Source organism: Marmota flaviventris, chromosome 9 (genome assembly GCF_047511675.1).
Source record: "Marmota flaviventris isolate mMarFla1 chromosome 9, mMarFla1.hap1, whole genome shotgun sequence".
NCBI lineage: Eukaryota > Metazoa > Chordata > Mammalia > Rodentia > Sciuridae > Marmota > Marmota flaviventris.
In genome coordinates this window covers 55,596,161-55,616,298 of record NC_092506.1, presented here as the reverse complement: position 1 = coordinate 55,616,298, position 20,138 = coordinate 55,596,161, and the positions used below count along the sequence as shown (strand labels likewise).

At 37.9% G+C, this 20,138-nt stretch overlaps 1 protein-coding gene across 1 annotated transcript in view; it reads left to right on the top strand.

Annotated features, from left to right (window-relative positions):
- Nucleotides 1–387: 387 nt before the first annotated feature.
- Syt9 (synaptotagmin 9) overlaps nucleotides 388–20,138 on the top strand; it is a 176,318-nt gene continuing 156,567 nt past the window's right edge. Inside the window, exon 1 of the mRNA XM_071616964.1 lies at nucleotides 388–532. Coding sequence (XP_071473065.1) covers nucleotides 388–532 — 145 coding nt within the window. The remainder of the gene's footprint in view (nucleotides 533–20,138) is intronic.

Below are 20,138 nucleotides of genomic sequence, written 5' to 3'. Positions count from 1 at the left end.
GGTGGGCGCCCAAACGAGGGCCGCCGCGAGCCTACCCCGCGGCGCGCACCCCTATCCCAGCCCCGCCCCCCGGCGGCAGCGAGTGGCGGGCGGAGCGCGAGGCTAGAGGCGCGCTGGGCTGTGCGGCGCCACCTCCCCTCCGCGCTGGAGGAGGGACCGAGGGGCCGGGCGGGAGAGAGAGAAAGCCCGACCGGCCGGCTGGGGAAGAGCTGCATGCAACCGGTGGGAGGCCGGGCCGGCTGGGGCTCCGGCTTGAGCTCGGAACGTTTCTTGGCGGGTCTCTGGCGGCGAGCGCGGACCGCCCAGCGGCGGCGGCTCTGAGCTGGCAGGCGGAGGGCTGTCTCCCGCGCCCGCCTGCCCGGCGCGGTCCGAGGATGCGGGGGGGCGATGCCCGGGGCCAGGGACGCGCTCTGTCACCAGGCGCTGCAGCTGCTGGCCGAGCTCTGTGCCCGTGGGGCCCTGGAGCACGACAGCTGCCAAGATTTCATCTACCACCTGCGGGACCGTGCCAGACCCCGGCTCCGCGACCCAGGTGAGTGCTGCCACCGCCGCCGCCGTCTGACGCGACCAAAAGGGCCCTAGGCTGGGACTTGGGGATGACCGGGGCCTGAATCAGAAGAGCGACGCGGACTGGCGGAGGGCAGGGGGTGGCCACTGAGCCTGAAGAGGGATCAAGAAGCAGTGTGCCCCGTGGCCTGATGCTAGAACCGGGCGGGACCCGGGCGGAGGCTGCAGAACGGAGGCCGAGTTAGGGTGGGCTGGGGTAGGGCAGGAGGAACCACGCCCGCCACCTGCGCTCCCCTTTACAGGGCTCCTGGGGGCAGCTCCTGAGCTCTAATATTGGAACTCTACTTCCCAGTCTCTGCGTCTTGAGCCAGGGGAGGCCGCCAAGCTGTGAAAAGAGGGACGAGGCCAGAGGAAACTCTGGGAAGTTGGGAGTTGGGAACGGACCCCGGCTGCGGCTGAATCCCACCGGGAGCTGCTTACCTTGGCTCCTAAGCACCTAGTTTCTTTCCTTGGTCTGGGCTGAAAAGGACGGGACGGGATCTGGAGGTGGGAAGCTACTGGTTCTGGGCAGCTGGGCCTGAACCCATTCCCTGCGGGTCACAAGGCGCGGAGGTGGCCTGGGCCTGGGCGCCTGACTCCCAAGGCACCTCCGCCCAGCACACTTGGGTGGGTTTTCCCGTCATGGCTTGTGCACCTGCTGTTATCCCTAGTGAAAGTTGAGAAGCTCCTAACTTTGGAAAGTTCATTTATTTTGGCATTTGACCAATTAAGGTTGGAGGAGGGAGTTTTAGTGATGCCATTTGATTTCCCCAAGGGCACCTGGTCTCGCACTCTTCTCATCCACTACTAGTTCATTCCTTCCAAATGTTTGCATGAGAGTCTTCTCACCTGGAGAAATCGTTTTCCTGAATATTCTCCTAACCTAAGAACTTTCAAATTAAAAAAAAAAGCATATTGTGGTTGGATTGTTTAAAATGGGATGAGAAAATGGCCTTTCCTTTGATATTCCTGTGTGTAATAAATATTGGCAATGAGCTATTGCTGTGCAAATTATTCACTACCAGTATACCTCATTTTTAAGCCAATCCATTATATAAAAATACATTTGCCCAAAGGATATATTAGAGAATTATTTGTCTCCTAAAGAGTTTCACACTGAGCCTGACTTAAATAGAATATCCTTGATAGGATATTCAAAATATGGGTGGAGAATGCCAGCCGTTTAAAGTTTATATCAATTTTCTGTACTCAAAGCATTTTTTTCTCTTGAAAAAGACAGATTATTGTTCTCTACTGCCTGTGGGTTACATTAATAAGTTTATCAAATGATCACTAATGTGTTACCTCAAAGAGGAGAATTCAGTGATCCTAGTTGGATTTCCCAGGAGGTTTAGTATCCAGCTTGTGTGTGGCTCATTGCTGGATGCTTTGCCCTGCATAGACCAGAGATGCTGATGAAGTGCTCCTCTCACCAACACAAGTCCCAGAAAGATGTCCCAAGTGTGTGATGTTCTGTTCTTACACAGCAAGATTACAAGATCATTTTTAACATGCTTCACGCAAAGCAAGTGTTAGTGCTAAAACGTCTTGCTTTGTTACCTGACACTGTGTCATGGGCTCTCCTTGTTATCCCACAAAAGCCATCATCTTTGGCTTTAAAAGAGAAGGTGGGTAGGCTTGTCTAAATTGCATGTTTACCACACCAAACCATTTGGGCCACTTGGCGGCTCTGCTCCTTTGAATAGAGGGACTGAATTCCATCTTCTTAGGCTCTCCTCAGTCCCTACACTGGCCAGCCCTCGAGGAAGAGCCACAAAGAATACTCTTTAGAGAGGAAATCTGATTCCTTGGCTGAGAAATAGCTGTAGATAGGAGTCTGCCCTGCTGCTCTTTGAGTTCCTGAAAGCAGTGCTCTGCTTTCTTAAACTAGGGCACATGGTTTTGAGGTAGCCGCATGCCCCTCTGGCTCTTTAGTTTGTGTCAGAAAGTAGCCTGCTCATGAGGCAGGGGAGAGAGACTTCAAGTGCAAGGTGAGAGGAAATGAGGCCAAAGATGACATCAAAAGTGCACCCTTTCCTTCAGGGCACTTCAGCTCAGGCCAAATCTCCCTCCATTTCCTTCCTTGCTTGCCTTGCTCACATTAATTCTTACATCAGATGCATTTATCTCTGTCCCGCTGAAGCTGTTTGTGCAAGCCAAGAGTGGCCTTAATCTGTGAGCCCTAAAAGCTGAGTGGCTGGAGAAGCTACACTGCACAACACTATGTGAATAAAGCTATTGTGTGGTGTGAAGCAGAACAATTGTGTAGAGCAGCCTTGGTGTATGGGTCCCCAGAGAGAGTTGTCTGTAGATGGGTGACTTCCATTTTTTTTTTTTTAAAGAAATCCATCTGAATGCCACCTTCCAGCTTTCTTTGCCTATTGTCTGTTCATACCCACACAGTGGTAGCTAGTTTTTTCAAACTCCACTAAAAATATTAGTTATAAAAGGAGAAAACTAGTTATAATCCCCTATGGATAGCAGAGTGTCACTGTATCTAGGATGTTTGTTCATTTCTTCAGAGGTAGGGTAAGGCAGTGTCACAGACCAGTGTGCCTGAGGCAGAAAGAAGAATAAGTGAAAAGGTCCTGAGGCAGTAACATCACTGCTACAAAGAGCAGTGACGTCAGAGGTGATTGGAGAAAAGTGAAAAAATGGAGAGTGACAAAAAATGTGGTCAAGGGTTGAAGAGGGCAGATCCTATAAGGTCTTGTGAATGATTGTAAGGACTTTGTGTTTATTCTGAATATATACAAAGCCTTAAATATTGTTGAGAAGTGGCAACACTGAATGTTATGCTGAGAAAATGCTGTGGAGGAAGGATAAAGACAGAGAAAACTGTTAGGAAGCTATTTCAGGAATGCAGAAAGAGGTGATGGTTAAGGATAGATCAGGATAGTGCTAATGTAGGTGGTGAGAAGTAACTGGATTGTGGACACAACTTGAAGGTATAGCCACTAATTTTTTTGTTTGTTTTTAATTTTTGATACTAGGAATTGAACCTAGGACCTCATGCATGCTAAGCAAGCACTCTACCACTGTGCTACATCCCCAGCCCCACTAGTATTTTTGATGGAAGGAATGTGAAAGATGAAAGATGTATTAGGATGATCCTAAAGGTTTTTGACCTAAGTAACTCCATTTGCTGAGCAGAAGATTTCATAAAGAAGGTTGGAGTTGGGAGGGAAATAACAAGTTTTCTATTTTGTTTTTCACATTTTGTACGTATTAAGTGTGTGCATGATGCCTCTTTAGGTAGACAAGCTTAGTTGTATTGTAACCTGAAATCTGAATATTCAGAATATTTTCTGAATATCACCAATTGATTTATGCTTATAGTTTGTAACTGGAGACTTCATTGTCAATAGGCCAATTGGTTGTAGAGTTGCATTTATTGTTGGAAGATTTCCCTTGTAGGAATTAAAAGCTCTCTTACACTTCTACTTATTGATCATGTTTATTCAGAATTAGTTTTTTCATCATGTTTTTTCAGAATTAGTCTCATCCCTCTTCTCCATTATACATCTTTGGCTGTTAGGAGGGAACAATCTTAAACTATCTGGACCTACTGTAGTCCACATCTGGAAAGACAATAGGATTAGATCATATAATTTCTAGTTTTTAAACATGTTTTTATAATTTTCCTGTTTTGTTTTGTTTTTTGTTTTTTATCTGGTAGGGTACCAACAAGCACTTTATGTAGGTCATTTCTCTTGGTCCTCCTAACAGTTTTCTAAGACTTTGCTTCTCAAAGCTCTGGTCTGTGGGGTGGGCCAGCAGCATCAGCAGCATCTGGGAGCTTGTTAGATATGCAGAATCTCAGGCTAAAACCAGATCTACTGACTATGAATCTGTATATTTATAGGATCCTCAAGGGAGTTGTGGGCACATTAAAATACCAGAAGCATTACTAAAAGTTATTGGTATATATGAACAAAGTGAAGTGTAGAGAAGTAAAGTAGCCAGAGGCTATGTATCTTTTTTGAAAAATAGAGTTTGGTCTAAGTCAAAGTAGCTTCTTAGGTAGTCACATAACATTTATAGTTGCCTCTTGGTGCCTATAGGACACTGGTTCCAGGACCCCTCATGATGTCAAAATCTGAGGATGCTCAATTACCTTATATAAAGTGATGTTATGTTTGCATATAATCTATGTATGTCCTCCCATAAACTTTAAATCATCTCTAGATTGTTTATAATACTTAATGCTATGTAAATAGCTGTTATACTATATTATTTAAAGAGTGATGACAAGAAAAAAATTGTACATGTTCAGTACAGATGCAATTTTTTCTAATATTTTTAATGGTTGGTTGAATCCATAGAGATGGAACCCACAGATATGGAGGGATGAATAGACTAAGAACTTAGAAGTTATTGTGAATGAAAATTTCCTAAATGTTTTTCCTAATAGTCATCCTAAACCTATTTTCTCTATTCTGTACTTGTGTAATTTAATCCTCAGTTGTAGGTTAAATTTATGTAACTAGAGATTCACCTTAGTATTTTATCACAAATTCTGTCCAGGGTACTAGTTTTCCATTCATTCCATCTTCGTATTCTGGAGACTCTTTAGCATGTACCCAAGGTTTATAAAATATTCACGAGGTCTGGTTGTGAAGCAGAGCCTTAAGTCTCATCATTAGTGATCCTTCTCTCCAGATAAATGTTACTGTATTTGGAAAAAAAAATTTTTTTAGACAAATGATTTTCAGCTTTGGCTGCATATTAGAAATACGGAGTTCTAACAAACAAATAAAAAGAAAAAAACACAAACTTAATAATGACCAGGCTGTATCTTAGACCAATTAAATCAGAATTGTCTGTGGATAGGACCTGGTATCAGTATAATTTTTAAGTTCTTCATTTGATTCTAATGTACAACCCAGTGGAGGGCAACTTTGAAACCATGAGGCAAAGAATGAGAGCACCTAACTCTTCTTGGCTCAGATCACATTTCTTTTTTGCAAAATTAGGAAAAAATGGTATCAAAAACCAGGGAGCTTGACTATTACCCTTGTATGGTTAGATTCCATATTAGCTCTTTCCTAACTTTCTTGTGACAATATTATGCCAAATTTTTATTTTGAGATCTCTTTAAAAATATCATGAAAAGAATATAATGAGACTCTATTGTATCTAACCCAATTTGAAGGAGGGGGAAAGAATCTCAAATTATATTGAGAAAAATATTGTTCAAAGAGTTCATTAAAGGCCAGAATGCTGGAACTTTGTTAATGTCACCTTGTGATGAATTATAGTGAAATCACTTATTAGGAAATGTACATGTGAAATAATAATTAAATATAGTTTCTGAGGAAAAAGAATCTTCAAAATAACCATCGTGATTAAAGGTTAGTCTTAATTCAAACTTTTCAAGTCAGTCAAAAGAAAATAAATCTTAAAACACCGGATTTTTATGAATAGACTTTGGTGTGATTATGCACAATGGGATTAATTTTTTAAAAAAATTAATGTTAATTGCAATCAGGAAATAAAGTCTTTTAAGAAATGAGTGGCATATTGGATGCACAATATGTGAAGATCTAATTTGCATTTACTTCAGTGACATTTTAGGGCTTCTTCATAAATATTTTATTTAAACAAGTGTGTTTTCATCTCTGTGGGATTCCTCTACATGGGCCAGTGAATGGTTTAGTCATGAGGTAATTATCAAGAGGGGAAAACAAAAGCAAATTGTGGTAAAGGCATCACAGGCAGCCCTGTGGCCAGCTGCCTCTCTCAGGCACACACTTTTTGATGTGGGCAAAACTCTGAAGTAAAAAATTAATCTGACAGCTAAGGGAAACTCATGCTAAAATTCCCTATTATGTATAGAGCATAAATATTGTTTTCACTGGAAAAGCATACTGGCACTTTTGTGTTCATGTGTACATGTGAAATTTTCTATATGGTTGCTTAGAAAAAATTCATAATTCACTCCTTACCAGAGTGACTTGAGGGAACTAACAAGTTCACATGCCAATGTGTATAGAGTAAGGGGAAGAGCTTACTTAGTGAGAGGCCTAAATGGGAGAGCAGTATCATTTTTTAAGGATAAGGTAGAGTATGCACTTCTTTCTGAATGAAATTACAATGTGAGTTGTGGAGTTTTCACTGGGATCATTGATCTTCCTTGTAGCCAGAATTGTGCGTCACAATTTTTTTTTCTTTCAGGTGTTTCATTTAGTTGGCTCTCTAGGAATGTCTGTAGACCAAAGCAAACCCTGAAGAGTATGCTTTGCAGATCTCCTTGAAATATTCATGCATCCTTGTGTGTGCATTTTATCACACAAATTTTTTTTTAATCAACAGTGATAGAAATGTACTTGAAAGTAACAAGAAAGAAAGAAAGAGAACAAGAAAATCACTGAGAAAATCAGAATAAGCTAAGGCTTTGGAGTCAGACTCTGACCCTGCAATTACCAGCTTAGTGACCTTAAGCAAAAGATTTCACTCTCCATTTTATTCATCTGTCAAATGGGAGTAGATGGGTCCTGCGGCACAATGCCCAGAGTAAATGTTTTATTAATTGCTTGATAAATAGGTATCATTGGTAGTGGTATCATCTGCCCCACATGTCCTTTTAGCTGTGGTCCATTGGCATTTATCTATTTTACCTATACGTAATCATATGTAGGTAAAATTTCTTGCAAACATAGCATTTTATCACTATTTATTGCTGCATGGCCCTGGAAAAGTTATTTAGCCTCTGTATCCTGTTTTCTCATCAGTAAAATGGGTTACAAGGATCTAGGTTACTAATATCTAGGTAAAATATGGGATGCCAGTCCAATTTAAATTTCAGGTAAACAGTGCATAGTAATGCATGGAACATATGTATGCAAAGCAGTTGTTTGTTGTTTATCTGAAGTTTAAATTGAACTGGGCATCCTGTATTTTTATTTGCTAAGGCTGGCAACTCCATTCTAGTATCTATCTCATAATACATGTCACATAGTTACCATATTATCTGACATGTGGTAAATGCTCAATAAATATTGGTCATCATTACTATGATTACATAATTTTTCCATGAGGAAAAACCATTGCTCAGTTATTATGATTATGACTGTATGAAAGAGTAGTTACACTTTTTTTACTTACTAATTCTTTTGGGGATGTTTCCAGCTTTCTAAAAATTTCACTGGATATAAATCATGTATCTATAGTCTCCTACTTTGTTTTGGGAAAAAAAATTAAATGTTAAATTAGCAACCATGAACTCAAGTCGATTTCTAGAAGATCTATGTTGATTAGACCTGCTACATGTCTAGAACAGTTGGTGGTAGAATGTGAACAAAAGGTTTGAATTGAACACTTTTAGTAGCTACCTAGTTATTTCAATTTGTATTTTATTGATGGTAGTATTGAATATTTTGAATATTTTAACCTACTTATATTAACTCATGTAATTTTTATTTATTCTATACAATGTGCCAATTTATTTTTTGAGAATATAAGTGTTTTCTTACCAGTTTGCTTTATGTAGGATGTAAATATTCTATTGAATTAGCTCCTAGGAGTTCTGAATAGTGAATTATGTTTTTTGATTATAATTAGTGTATTATACTATATCATCTTTTAAAATTTCAGGGATACATTCTTTTCCAATGCAAAATAATGTCTTTATTTGTATGAACTATGATAAATATACAACTTATATTTTTTAATATTTTCTTTTCCTCCCCATTCCACCCTTCTCTAATGTAACCTTTATGCTAGCCCCACTGATTTGATCAATCTTTTCTAATTAAAATTAAATTAAATTAAAAAAGCATTCATTGAGTGCCTCTTAAGTGCCATATACTAGGTCAGGCCTCAGTATTTTGAAGATACATTAGACAAGCTTACCACCCCTATGGAATTGAGATAAAATAATAATTTCAATTAATAAAGTCAAGTCAGGAAGGAGATATGTACTGTATATAGTGTAGGAAAAGAGAAGTAATTAGCTGACTTGAGTGCATCTATAAAGGCTTCCTAGAGAAGACTATACTTGGGGTGGAGCAGTTTGCCTGGAACTTGTGGGTGGGATGGGTGTTCTAGGAAATTACAAAGGCTGCAAGACAGAAGAGAATGGATCCTTGGCAATAGTAGGTGCAGTGTGTGCTGGGAATGTTGAGAGCTGAGATTTCCCTATAAACACTAGTGGATCGTAAAGTCCTTGTATGCCATTGTCAAAGTCCACTGAGGACTAGGCTGGGACACTGACACAGAAGTCTTGAAAGTACAGTTTGCTTTGATGAGCCCAAAGGATCCATTTTCAGCAAAGTACTCCAGGAGATTTTCAGCTAGGGGAAGTTCTGTGACTGTGGCTTCTCCTGTCTTCCTGATTCCTCATGGGAAATACACCTCAGTTGGTGCTGATGATGTTCTCCCTATGTAGGTAAAGTCCTGGCAGATGGGAATCACTGAATGGAAGGTTACCTATGTTAGATCCCCAATCATGTCACTCTGAATATCAAGCATAATTACCTGCTTACAGTTGTAAAGACTGCCTTTAGCAAGTTTAATCATCTGGTTCAAACATCTGGGTTCTGGATATAATTTCTGACTATGCCAACAGTGACATCTTGCTTCCTTGCCTGGTTATTTAGTAATGAAAAAAAAAAAAAAAACCCAATATGTTCAGTTGCATTGCAAAAGTGTAGTCTGTGATTATGTACAGTCTGTTTTCTCTGATGTTATAGGGCCCAGAAGGTAGTAAGCACAGCAGACCTGCTCAGTGCCCACCAATCCATGCTGTGGAGATGTTTCTTTCTTTTTCTCTGTCAATTGCTAAGTAACAGACAAAATTATTTAAAAGAATTGGATCAAATGTTCTTAGGTAGGTCCCAACTGTCTGCTTTTCACATGTGTCCCGACCCTACCTCCACATATACATTTTATTTATCACATTTATGGAATATACCTAACTAGATATTTCAGTTTGCATCAGCTGTAGTACCGGAGAACCACTGAAAGGTTTTAAACTAAAGATTGAGTTAAGCAGATTTCCCTCTTAATTAGATCATTTTGGAGACAGGAGGAAGATTGATTAGAGAGGTTATAATTGGGGTTGCCTTTAATTTCCTCATTATATGTTTATTAAGCATCTGCTATATGCCAAGCTCTGTTCTGGGTGAAGTAATTTAATGACAGTGATATGTTCTGAGAAATGGGTTGTTAAGGAATTTCACCACTGGAAGAACATCACATAGTATACTCACACAAACCTAATGGTATATGCCAATCACTTGATATGGCTTCTTGATATAGTCAAGAGACAGGGTAAACTGGAGATGTATGAGGCTGCTGCCAGTGTAACATGTCATACTGTTTATGGTAAACCTTGTAAGTTCATAAGTAGAAGTATAAGTAAAAGGCATAAGCAAAAAGTATGATATAATACATACATAAACAGCAACAAGGTATTTATTATTATCAGGTACTGTGTACTGTTCATAATTATATGTGCTATACTTACATGACTGGCAGTATAGTAGGTTTATGTACACCAGCATCACCACAAACATGTGAGTAATACATTGTGCTATGATATTAAGACAGATAAGATTCAGTAGGTGATAGGAATTTTTCAGCTCAATTACAATTTTTGGGGACCACCATTGTATATGACATCCATCACTGACCAAAATGTCAGTATGTGGCACGTGACTGTTTATACAAAACCTAGAGGCCTACATACAGGCATATCTGTATGTACATACATGTAATGGTATATATAGCAATGTTGTACAAACAAAACAAGAGCAAAAAATTTGCCCACATGGAACATACATGTTGGCAAATGAAAAATGATAGTACATAAGTTATTTAATTGCATAGTATGTTAGGTATGATCTAAGAAAAAAAGTATGGGAAGATAATAAGGCATAGAGATTAAAATAGCATCACTGAGAAGTTGCTTATGAGTAAAGATCAGGAGATGCAGGAGCAACACATGCACATATCAGGGGAAGAACATTCCAGGCAAGGGAACAATAGGCAGAAATGTCCCGAGGCAGGGGCCAGTGGGTTTGTAGTGAAGTTGACAAGAGGTAGGGTAGTAATAGGCGAGGTCAGAGAAGTGATGGCATTCTGAGTGTAGAGCCTATAAGCCAGTGTAAGGAATTCTGACTTTACTCGGAATAAGATGGGAAACCAGTAGAAAAAAATTAAATGGATCACTGATCAGCATGTGGAAAACAGACTGTAGAGAGAAAGGTGGAATCAGTGACAGCAGTCATGAACCGAAGAATGTAGGTGAGAGATGGCGGTGGTTTGGATCATAGTGATAGAAGTGGAGGTAGTGAGAAGTTGTTCAATTCTGGGAAGTTTGAAAGTAGAGCTGACAGGTTTTACTCTTGGATGGATGTGGAGTGTGAAAGAGAAGAATTAAGCATGACTCCAAGATTTTGTCCTGACAACAGAACTGTAAGAGAATTATGTTTGAGGGGAATGATTTGGAGCTAAGTGTTGAATGTGTCAAGTTGGAAATGCTCATTAGTGAGTGAAGTAGGGGAACAGACTAGAAACTTGGAAACATGAGCCTGGAGTTTGAGGAAAGATGGCTGGGCAGGAGATACACATGTAAACGTTATTGGCATATGAATGATATTAAAATGAGTCTGACTGAAATCATCTAGGACGGCAGTGTGAATGGAGGAGAGAAGGTTACTGGAACTGAGTTCTGGAACTCTCCAACACTGAGGGTTTGGAGAGAAGTTGAGGAATCACCAAGGAATTATAGAGGGACCAGAAATGAAGAAGAAAATCCAAGCAAGAGCATTGACCTGGAAGCCAAGCTGGGGAAGGTGATGGAAATGATGTAGTATGGAGTACATGATGTGGGACAAAGAGGGAAGGGTTGCTAGAGAGGTGTCTTTGGTTGGGCACAGGAGTTCAAGAAAGAAGTTTGGACTGCAGCTATAGGTACCAAAGGTACATGCACAAAATTTGAAGCAAAAAAAAAAAAACTTAAATGAGCTTACTTTTTCAGTCTATCCAGCCCACTAGAACAAAATCACCATAAACTGCATGGCTTAAAACAACAAACATTTATGTTTCATAGTTCCAGAGGTCAAGAAGTCCAAGATTAAGCACAGAGATTTAGTGTCAAGTGAAACTCCATTCCTCAGATATGGCATCTTCTCTCTGCCTCCTCACGTGGTAGAAAAGGGCCAAAAAGCTCTCTTGAGCCTCTTTCCTAAGAACTCTTACCTTGTTTATGGAGGTCGTGCCCGTATTTTCTAATCACTTGCCAAAAGACCTCACCTCCCCATGTTATCATATTTGGAATTAAGTTTCAACGTATGAATTTTTGGGGAAACATATACATATGGACCACAGCACTAACCAAGGGGTGAATGAAGATAGAAAAGAAGTTAAATACCCTATTAGAGGTCGAGAAGACAAGGAGAACCAACAAGGAAACTGAGAAGGCTCTGCAAATAAAGTGGAAGAAAAAAAATCAGGAGTGTGGTGGTCTGGAAGTGAAGAAAATATTCGTGGGAAGAGGAAATGATTTCCTGCATGAAATACAACTGATAGGTCAAATGAGATAAGACCAAAACTGATGATTGCATTCAGCAACACGGAGGTTCATTGGTAACCTTGAACTCAGTAATTTTGGAGGAGTGATGGACAAGTGGAGTTGATGAAAGTCTGACAAGGGTCTCTTCAAAGAGGAATAAGAGAACAAAAATTGAAGAAATAGAACAGAAACATTTTTTTTTGATGTATGAAGGGAAAGGAGAAAAAATTTTTCTAAAGATAACTTTTAAATGTTTTATAATTTTTAAAGTTTTCTTTTTAAAAAGGAAAATTACTACATGTTTGTATGCTAAAGAGAATGGAAAAATTATGCAGAGGATTGAACTACTGGAATGATATGCTGAGTGAGTTTTTCAATAGTTTGTTCATTGTCAAAGAGTCAAGGCAGAATATTTGGGCACAGGTGTGAGATGTGCTGTGAGAATTCCATAGAAGTTTGTCTTGTGATTGCTCTTTCATTCTCAGTGAAATAGGAAGTAGCAAAATGATCAGCTGAGAGTGAGGATGGGTCTGAAGTGATGGAGGTTTAAAGACAGGAGAATGGTAAATGATTGTCTAGGAGAGTGGGAGAGTGAGTGGTTTAGGACCTGGAGGATGATTGCTGGGAAATACTTGGGTTCTGCTTGAAGTTGGTGATCATGCATTTAAAATAAAATCCATCAGCATAGGTGTGTTTTATTGCCCATTACATTCAGCTGAGTTTTTGCAGACCTGAGAGAGAGAGAGAGAAGTTTGTGTTTATATTGGGTTTGTGTATATATAACAATGAAAGAGTAGCAAAAAAGTTTAAGGTATATAGCACAGAGTGATGGAGTGATTGACACTGAAATTTGATTGGAATAAGAAAAGAAAAATGGACATGGAAAAGGATTAGGGATAGTTAAGAGGTGGTAGAATTATTGGATTATAGGTCCTAGAGGCCTGGGATGATTTGGGGGAATGAAGTGAAGAGGAGAGGTCCATAGGATGGGATGTCTGAAATCATGATGATGGAGGAGCTGCACTTGTTTCAACCAGCTCCAGGGCACGATCAGCTCTTGGGCATGATAACAGTGTGAGGCCCCACCGCAGGGTTAGAGGACAAATTACTGAGAGGAGCTCAAGAGCTAAAGTGTTAGGTTTTTGGAAATGTTATCACTACATGGATATTGAATTAACCAAGAATTATGATGAAGGTGGTTTGGAGAGAGTGACAGTAAGCCAATGAATGGATTGTTCTGGGAATGGGTGAAGTGATCTGAGGAGTGATAGATGTCTACAACACAAGAATGGGTAGTTGTGGTATAGTCAGGCAATTGAATTGGATATTCAAAAGTGGGGGATTTTAGAGAAAACATCAGTAGGTGGTCGACTGTTAGTTTTTATCTAGGCAGAGGTGTTGAAGAAATAATTATTTATTTAGTACTGAAGATTGAACCCAGGGATACTTTACTACTGAGCTACCTCCTAGAGCCTTTTTATTTCTTATTTTTGAGATAGGGTTTCACTAAGTTGTTTAAGGCCTTTGCTAAGTTGCTGAGGCTGGCCTCAAACTTGTGATCATTCTCCTCAGCCTCCTGAGTCACAGGAATTATAGGCATGTGCCACCTTCTTGAAGGAATATTTAAGGCAATAGATAGATATTTAAGGGGTAAAATAGTCTGTGCAGTGATACAAAATCGGGGGATTCTGATTCCCAATTGTCTGATATACATTCCTGGGAATATGTTCCCATGATTTATTAGATTTACTACTGGAAGTCAAGTATGTTTTGTGGGAAAATAATGATATTAATTTTGAGCATGTTAAGTTGGAGGATATAGAGATACCTGGTGCCAGAGTAGTTGACTGGTGGGCCCCTGGGAAGAAGTTACTGGGAATCAATGAGGATAAGAAATGGTTGAACACTAAGGGCCGTTTATAACTCAAAGGTTTTTGGAGAGCAGTTACCAATTCTGGCAATGCATCAAAATCAATTGGTGGACTTTCAAAGGCACAGCTGTCCTGCCCTGATTGATTAAATCAGAGTCTTCAGGGTGACACCTAAAATATCCATACATATGAATCTGATGTATAGTCAGGGTTGTAAATGACATACATTAATGGCCTGCATGGATTGAAATTACTTTTTATAGCCTCACTGTCAAAGTAAATGCTCAAACATCTGTATAAAACTCTCATATAATATTATGTGAAGGAATACAAACACAAAAATGTGTTAACTATGTATCACTGATACCTTTTAAAAAATCACAATGGGAGTAATCTTAAATTATTAGTAAGTACAGCTGCTTTTTTGCACAATTAATAATAGATTCTGTAGAAAATATAGTTGCAGGATATAAATGTCGTATCCTAGCACTAACTAAAATTGCAGTTTTCTTTATTGCTAAGTAAACAATATGATTATCATTTGTTCTTAATTTAGGATAACCATATGATAAATTCTATAAAGACCGTAGGCCATGATGTTAGAGAACGTGGTTCCTTTATTCTTGTAGACTGTAAATCATCTTGCAGTATGCTTACTGCTTTAAAAAAAAAAAAGGTCCCTGAATCAGAGCAAGAAATTAAATATGAATGAGGAGGCCACATTAGAATCTCTTTTAACACTTTATTCAGGTGCCTTTTACTAATTTTAAATTTTATTGTTTTGAATAAGATGGATACTAGTTGCTGGTCTAGCTGAGCTCCCTCTGAAGGCTTCCTAGATTATTTCAGAAGGAATGAGAAAATAGGGCTGCGTGCTCTTTAATCTGTTCCACCATGACTGCTACTTTAGATTTAATGTAACTGTAACATCCTGAATTTATAGGTCATCTCTCTTCTGAAGCTTTTAAAGTATTTTGTGTATATTTAATTTTGAGGGGGCTAAAATTCATCATGTTACAGAATTTATTTCAGAAACAGTCTACAAAGAGAACTAGAAAATCTCCCAAAGTGTTTCATTTTTTTTCTTCCATATGCAGTTGGTAGAAACATCATTGATTCCAACTCTATGCTGCTGTAGAAGCCATTTATGTGTGGATTACTGGAGGTTTCTCTGGAAGGGAAATCTAATCTCCACAGGTTCAGTTTGAGAGGATCCCCTTGGCAGACTGATACCGATTAAAGTTGCTGCTCTTTTCCATTTTTTTTAATCTTTTAGTTTTTATATTGTATTATGCTTTAGTAACTCAATCACAATTGTCTTCCTAGTGCCTCAGTGTGGAAGTTAGGAAGCTAAACTGGGCAGACTCACAAAACAAGAACTCTGGGGGCTGTGGTTTTAGCTCAGTGATAGAGCACTTGCCTCACACATGTTCTGGGTTCGATCCTCAGCACCACATAAAAATAAGATAAAATAGGGCCAAATTTTTCTTCTATTAGACAAAGAGTCTCTGGTTTGATTCCTAGATCCTTGATCCATCTTGGGTTAACTTTTGTGCATGGTAAGAGGGATTCAATTTCATTTTGTTGCATATGGATTTCCAGTTTTCCCAGCACCATTTGTTGAAGATGCTATCCTTTCTCCATTGCATGCTTTTAGCACCTTTGTCTAATATAAGGTAGTTGTAATTTTGTGGGTTAGTCTCTGTGTCCTCTATTCTGTACCATTGGTCTACCAGCCTGTTTTGGTGCCAGTACATGCTGTTTTTGTTACTATCGCTCTGTAGTATAGTTTAAGGTCTAGTACTAATTTCCATCATGTGGGGTTAGGCCCCAGTTTCCTTAATAAGACACCTATAGTACAAGAATTAAAACCAAGAATCAATAAATGGGATGAATTCAAACTAAAAAGTTTTTTCTCAGCAAAAGAGAAATAATATGTGAGGTGAATAGGGAGCCTACATCCTGGGAACAAATTTTTACCCTTCACACATCATATAGAACTCTAATCTCTAGGGTATATAAAGAATTCAAAAAGCTAAACACAAAAAAACCCCCAAATAATCCAATCAACAAATGGGCCAAGGACCTAAACAGACACTTCTCAGAAGAGAATATACAATCAATCAACAAATACATGAAAAAATGCTCATCATCTCTAGCAATCAAAGAAATGCAAATTAAAACTACTCTAAGATACCATCTCACTCCAGTAAAGAATGGCAGCCATTATGAAGTCAGACAACAACAAGTGCTGGTGGGGATGCAGGGAAAAAGGTACACACATACATTGCTGGTGGGACTGCAAATTGGTACAGCCAATATGGAAAGCAGTGTGGAGATTCCTTGGAAAGCTGGGAATGGAACCACCATTTGACCCAGCTATTCCTCTTCTTGGTCTATACTCAAAGGATCTAAAAACAGCATATTACAGGGACACAGCCATATCAATGTTTATAGCAGCACAATTCACAATAGCTAAACTGTGGAGCCAACCTAGATGTCCTTCAATGGATGAATGGATTAAAAAAAATGTGGCATTTATACACAATGGAATATTACTCAGCACTAAAAAATAACAAGATCATGGCATTTGCAGGGAAATGGATGGCATTAGAGCAGATTATGCTAAGTGAAGTTAGCCAATCCCTAAAAAACAAATGCCGAATGTCTTCTCTGATATAAGGGGGTGACTCAAAATGGGATAGGGAGGAAGAGCATGAGAAGAAGACTACCACTAAATAGGGAAGAGAGGTGGGAGGGAAAAAGAGGGAGAAGGGGAGTTGCATGGAAGATGGAAGGAGACCCTCATCGTTATACAAAATACATGCATGAAGGTGTGAGAAAAAAAAAAGAATAGTGTCACCTTAGATTGGGTAGAGAGAAGTGATGGGAGGGGTGGGGAGGGGAAGGGATGGGGGGAAAGGAAGGATAGTAGAATGAAATAGACATTATTATTACTGTGTGTATATACATTACTGCATGACCAATGTGATTTTGCAACCTGTACACTCAGAAAAATGAGAAATTATATCCCATCTGGTTCAAATATATGACATGTCGAGGTCATTGTACTATCTCATGTGGAACTAATTAAAACAAATAAAAAAATAAAAAATAAAATAAAATAAAGGTATTGTATTTACCTACAACTAAAAGTATTATTTAAAAAAAAAAAAAAGAAAATAACTCTTAAAAAAAAAAGAACTCTGAAGCATGTGCCTTTGTAGTAAATGGCTATGTCTTAGGGTTTGTGTTCATATTCCATAGAGCTGTGGATAATTGTCAGGTTTCATTCAGGGAAGAAGTGGATAGTATTTAGTGGCCTTAATAATGCAGTTGAGAACATGGGGAATTTGTTAGAAGAGGATCAGAATTACTCTACAGTATCTAATTCTTTCAGTATTCAAGAAGTAGTTTTTGTTAAATATATTAAAGTTATAAGGGTAGAATATTTATCTGTGGATTTTATATTGTCTTTATCTGCTATTTTCTAAAACTTCATGCTAATTACATTAACATTTACTGTAATAAACATACCAAATACAGCATAAGTCATCTTGGGATTTATGTTCAGAAATAATACAATAGACAATGAATACTCAGTGGCTATACTTAATTAATGAAGCAATATCTAAAACCAAGTTTGAGGGCTGGGGTTGTAGCTCAGTGGAGTGCTTGCCTAGCATGTGTGAAGCACTGGGTTTGATCCTCAACAGCACATAAAAATAAATAAAGGTATTGTGTCCATCTACATCTAAAAATATTTTTTAAAAAAAAGTTTGTTAAAATGTTATGAGTTAAAAACAATCGGATTTGTAAGACTATCATACTTCACTAATAATATGATACATCAAATAGATAGAGGATAGAAATAATATAGTTAGTATGACTTATGTATAGAGTTTTCTACCCACCAAGAGAAAATAATGTTCAGAAACCATCTTTGAAAATTGATCAGTACATGATCAGACCACGTAAAGGAAACATTAACTCCAAAAAGTAAAAAGCATATGAGCTACTTTTACTGACCATGATGCAATAAAATTGTCAATGAAAGAATAATAGGAAAAAACAACACCACCAAAACCCTAAACACCTGAAAATAGAACTCTTTGAGAAATCTTGAGTAAAAAACAAAAATCAGAAATAGAAGCTTAAATTATAGACATCGAGAATACAGTGGAAATGAGAGCACATGTATCAAAACTGGGGAGTTCAGCCAAAGCTGTATTTAGGAAACAAACTGCTAGCTCTAACTTGTTATAGGAAATAGAGCAATAGAAAAACTAAACCAAATATTGGATTTAAGGCCTGAAAAATGGACAAATAAGGTAAACCAAAAAAGGAGGAGCAGAGCATCAGTAAAATCCAAAGGAAAATTAATGAATTAGAAGTGAAAAATAAAAAAAGCAAAACCAAAGAAGAAATGGTATTATTAAACAAAACCAAAATGTTTTGCTTTGAAATGCAAATGTATAAATAGTTGGCTATTCTGACCAAGAAAAAATTGTGAGAAAAAAATAAGACTATGAAGCAAAAGGAATGAAAAAAGGAATGAATAACAGGTAAATAATAAAAAAGATTTAAAATCATATTTAAAATGCCATATATATGCTTGGAAACTAGAATACAAATTGAGCAGAAAGAGAAAACATCTCAGAGTGGGTGTAAAAATATATAGAGGAAATTGATAGATCACCAAAGAACTACCACCATACAAAGCTATAGGCCCAGGTATTTCCTCAAGTCAGATTTAGCAAAATCCCAAGTAATGCATCATCCCACTTATTTGTTGGAACTATATTAGACACTGCAAATTTGTTTTTAAACTTTCATTGCAAAAATAAAAAAAGTTCTAAGTTAACACAAGAGTAAAGATCTTTAGTACTTTAACTATCTAGAAAGAATTACTATTAATATTTTTACTAGAAGTGAAATTTCTAGATCTAGGCTTATGTGCATTACTTATTTTGATACACAATTATCAAGTTGTCCTCTAGAAAGGTTTAAGAATTCATATACTTTAAAAATTATTCCATAGCATAGAAAGTATACAGAAAAAGCACTTTGATTCTATTATCATATAGATACTAAATTTGACAAAGACATTGAAAAAAAATCTTGATGTCGATCTCAGTTAAGCACATAAATAAATGAACAAATTCTACGTTAAGCAATAGTAAAATAAATACACCTTTATATTAAAAGAATGATGTACTGTAACCTGGTAGTTTATTTTAAGACTACAAGAATGGGAAAGCAGTAAGAAGGCTATTATCACACTAGTAGTTGTTGTTTTTTAAACATAAATATTTATTGTAACTTTTAATTATATTTATACAAAATAAGTAAGAAATTTCACACATTCTCTGCAGCTCAGCTAAACTATACCCTCACTTTAAAAAAAATAGCTTTGTTTCTGGGTGTGGTGGCACATTCCTGTAATCCCAACGATTTGGGAGGCTAAGGCAGGAGGATTGCAAGTGTGAGGCCAGCCTGAGCAACTAAGTGAGACCCTGTCTCAAAATTAAAAAAAAAATAAAATAAAAAGGGCTGGGGATGTAGCTCAGTGGTTAAGTGACTCTGTGTTCAGTCCCCACTACTATACCCAAATTGCTTTGTTGAGGCAAAGCATTATCATACAATTTATCCATTTTAAGTATACAATTCAGTTATTTTTTAGTGAATTTACAAAGTTGTGCAAGCCTCATTAAAAATCAGTTTTATAATATTTTCATCACCCCAGAAAGATCCCTTACATCCATTCACTGTGAATTCCCTCCCCAGGAGACCACTAATCTACTGTCTCTATAAATGGACCTCTTCTGAACATTTAATGTGAATGACATCATATAATATATGATCTATTTTGTTGCCAGTTCCTACCCTTACCATATGTTTTTGAAGTCTAGCCATGTTGTAGCATGTATCATTAGTTCTTTCCTTGTTACTGATAAGTATTCTCTTATATGAATACTACTTTATTTATCCATTTACTAGTCTTTGGACATTGGCTTTTTTCCACTTTGGTGCTATTTTAATATTTATGCTTAGAACATTCAGGTACACGTTCTTCGTGCTTTCATAACAAGAGTGGTTACATACTTACAGGTAGGAATTCTGGGACACTAGTAATTCTGTGTTTAATATTTTGATGAACTATCAAACTGTTTTCTGAAATGTACTATTTTACATTCCCAGTG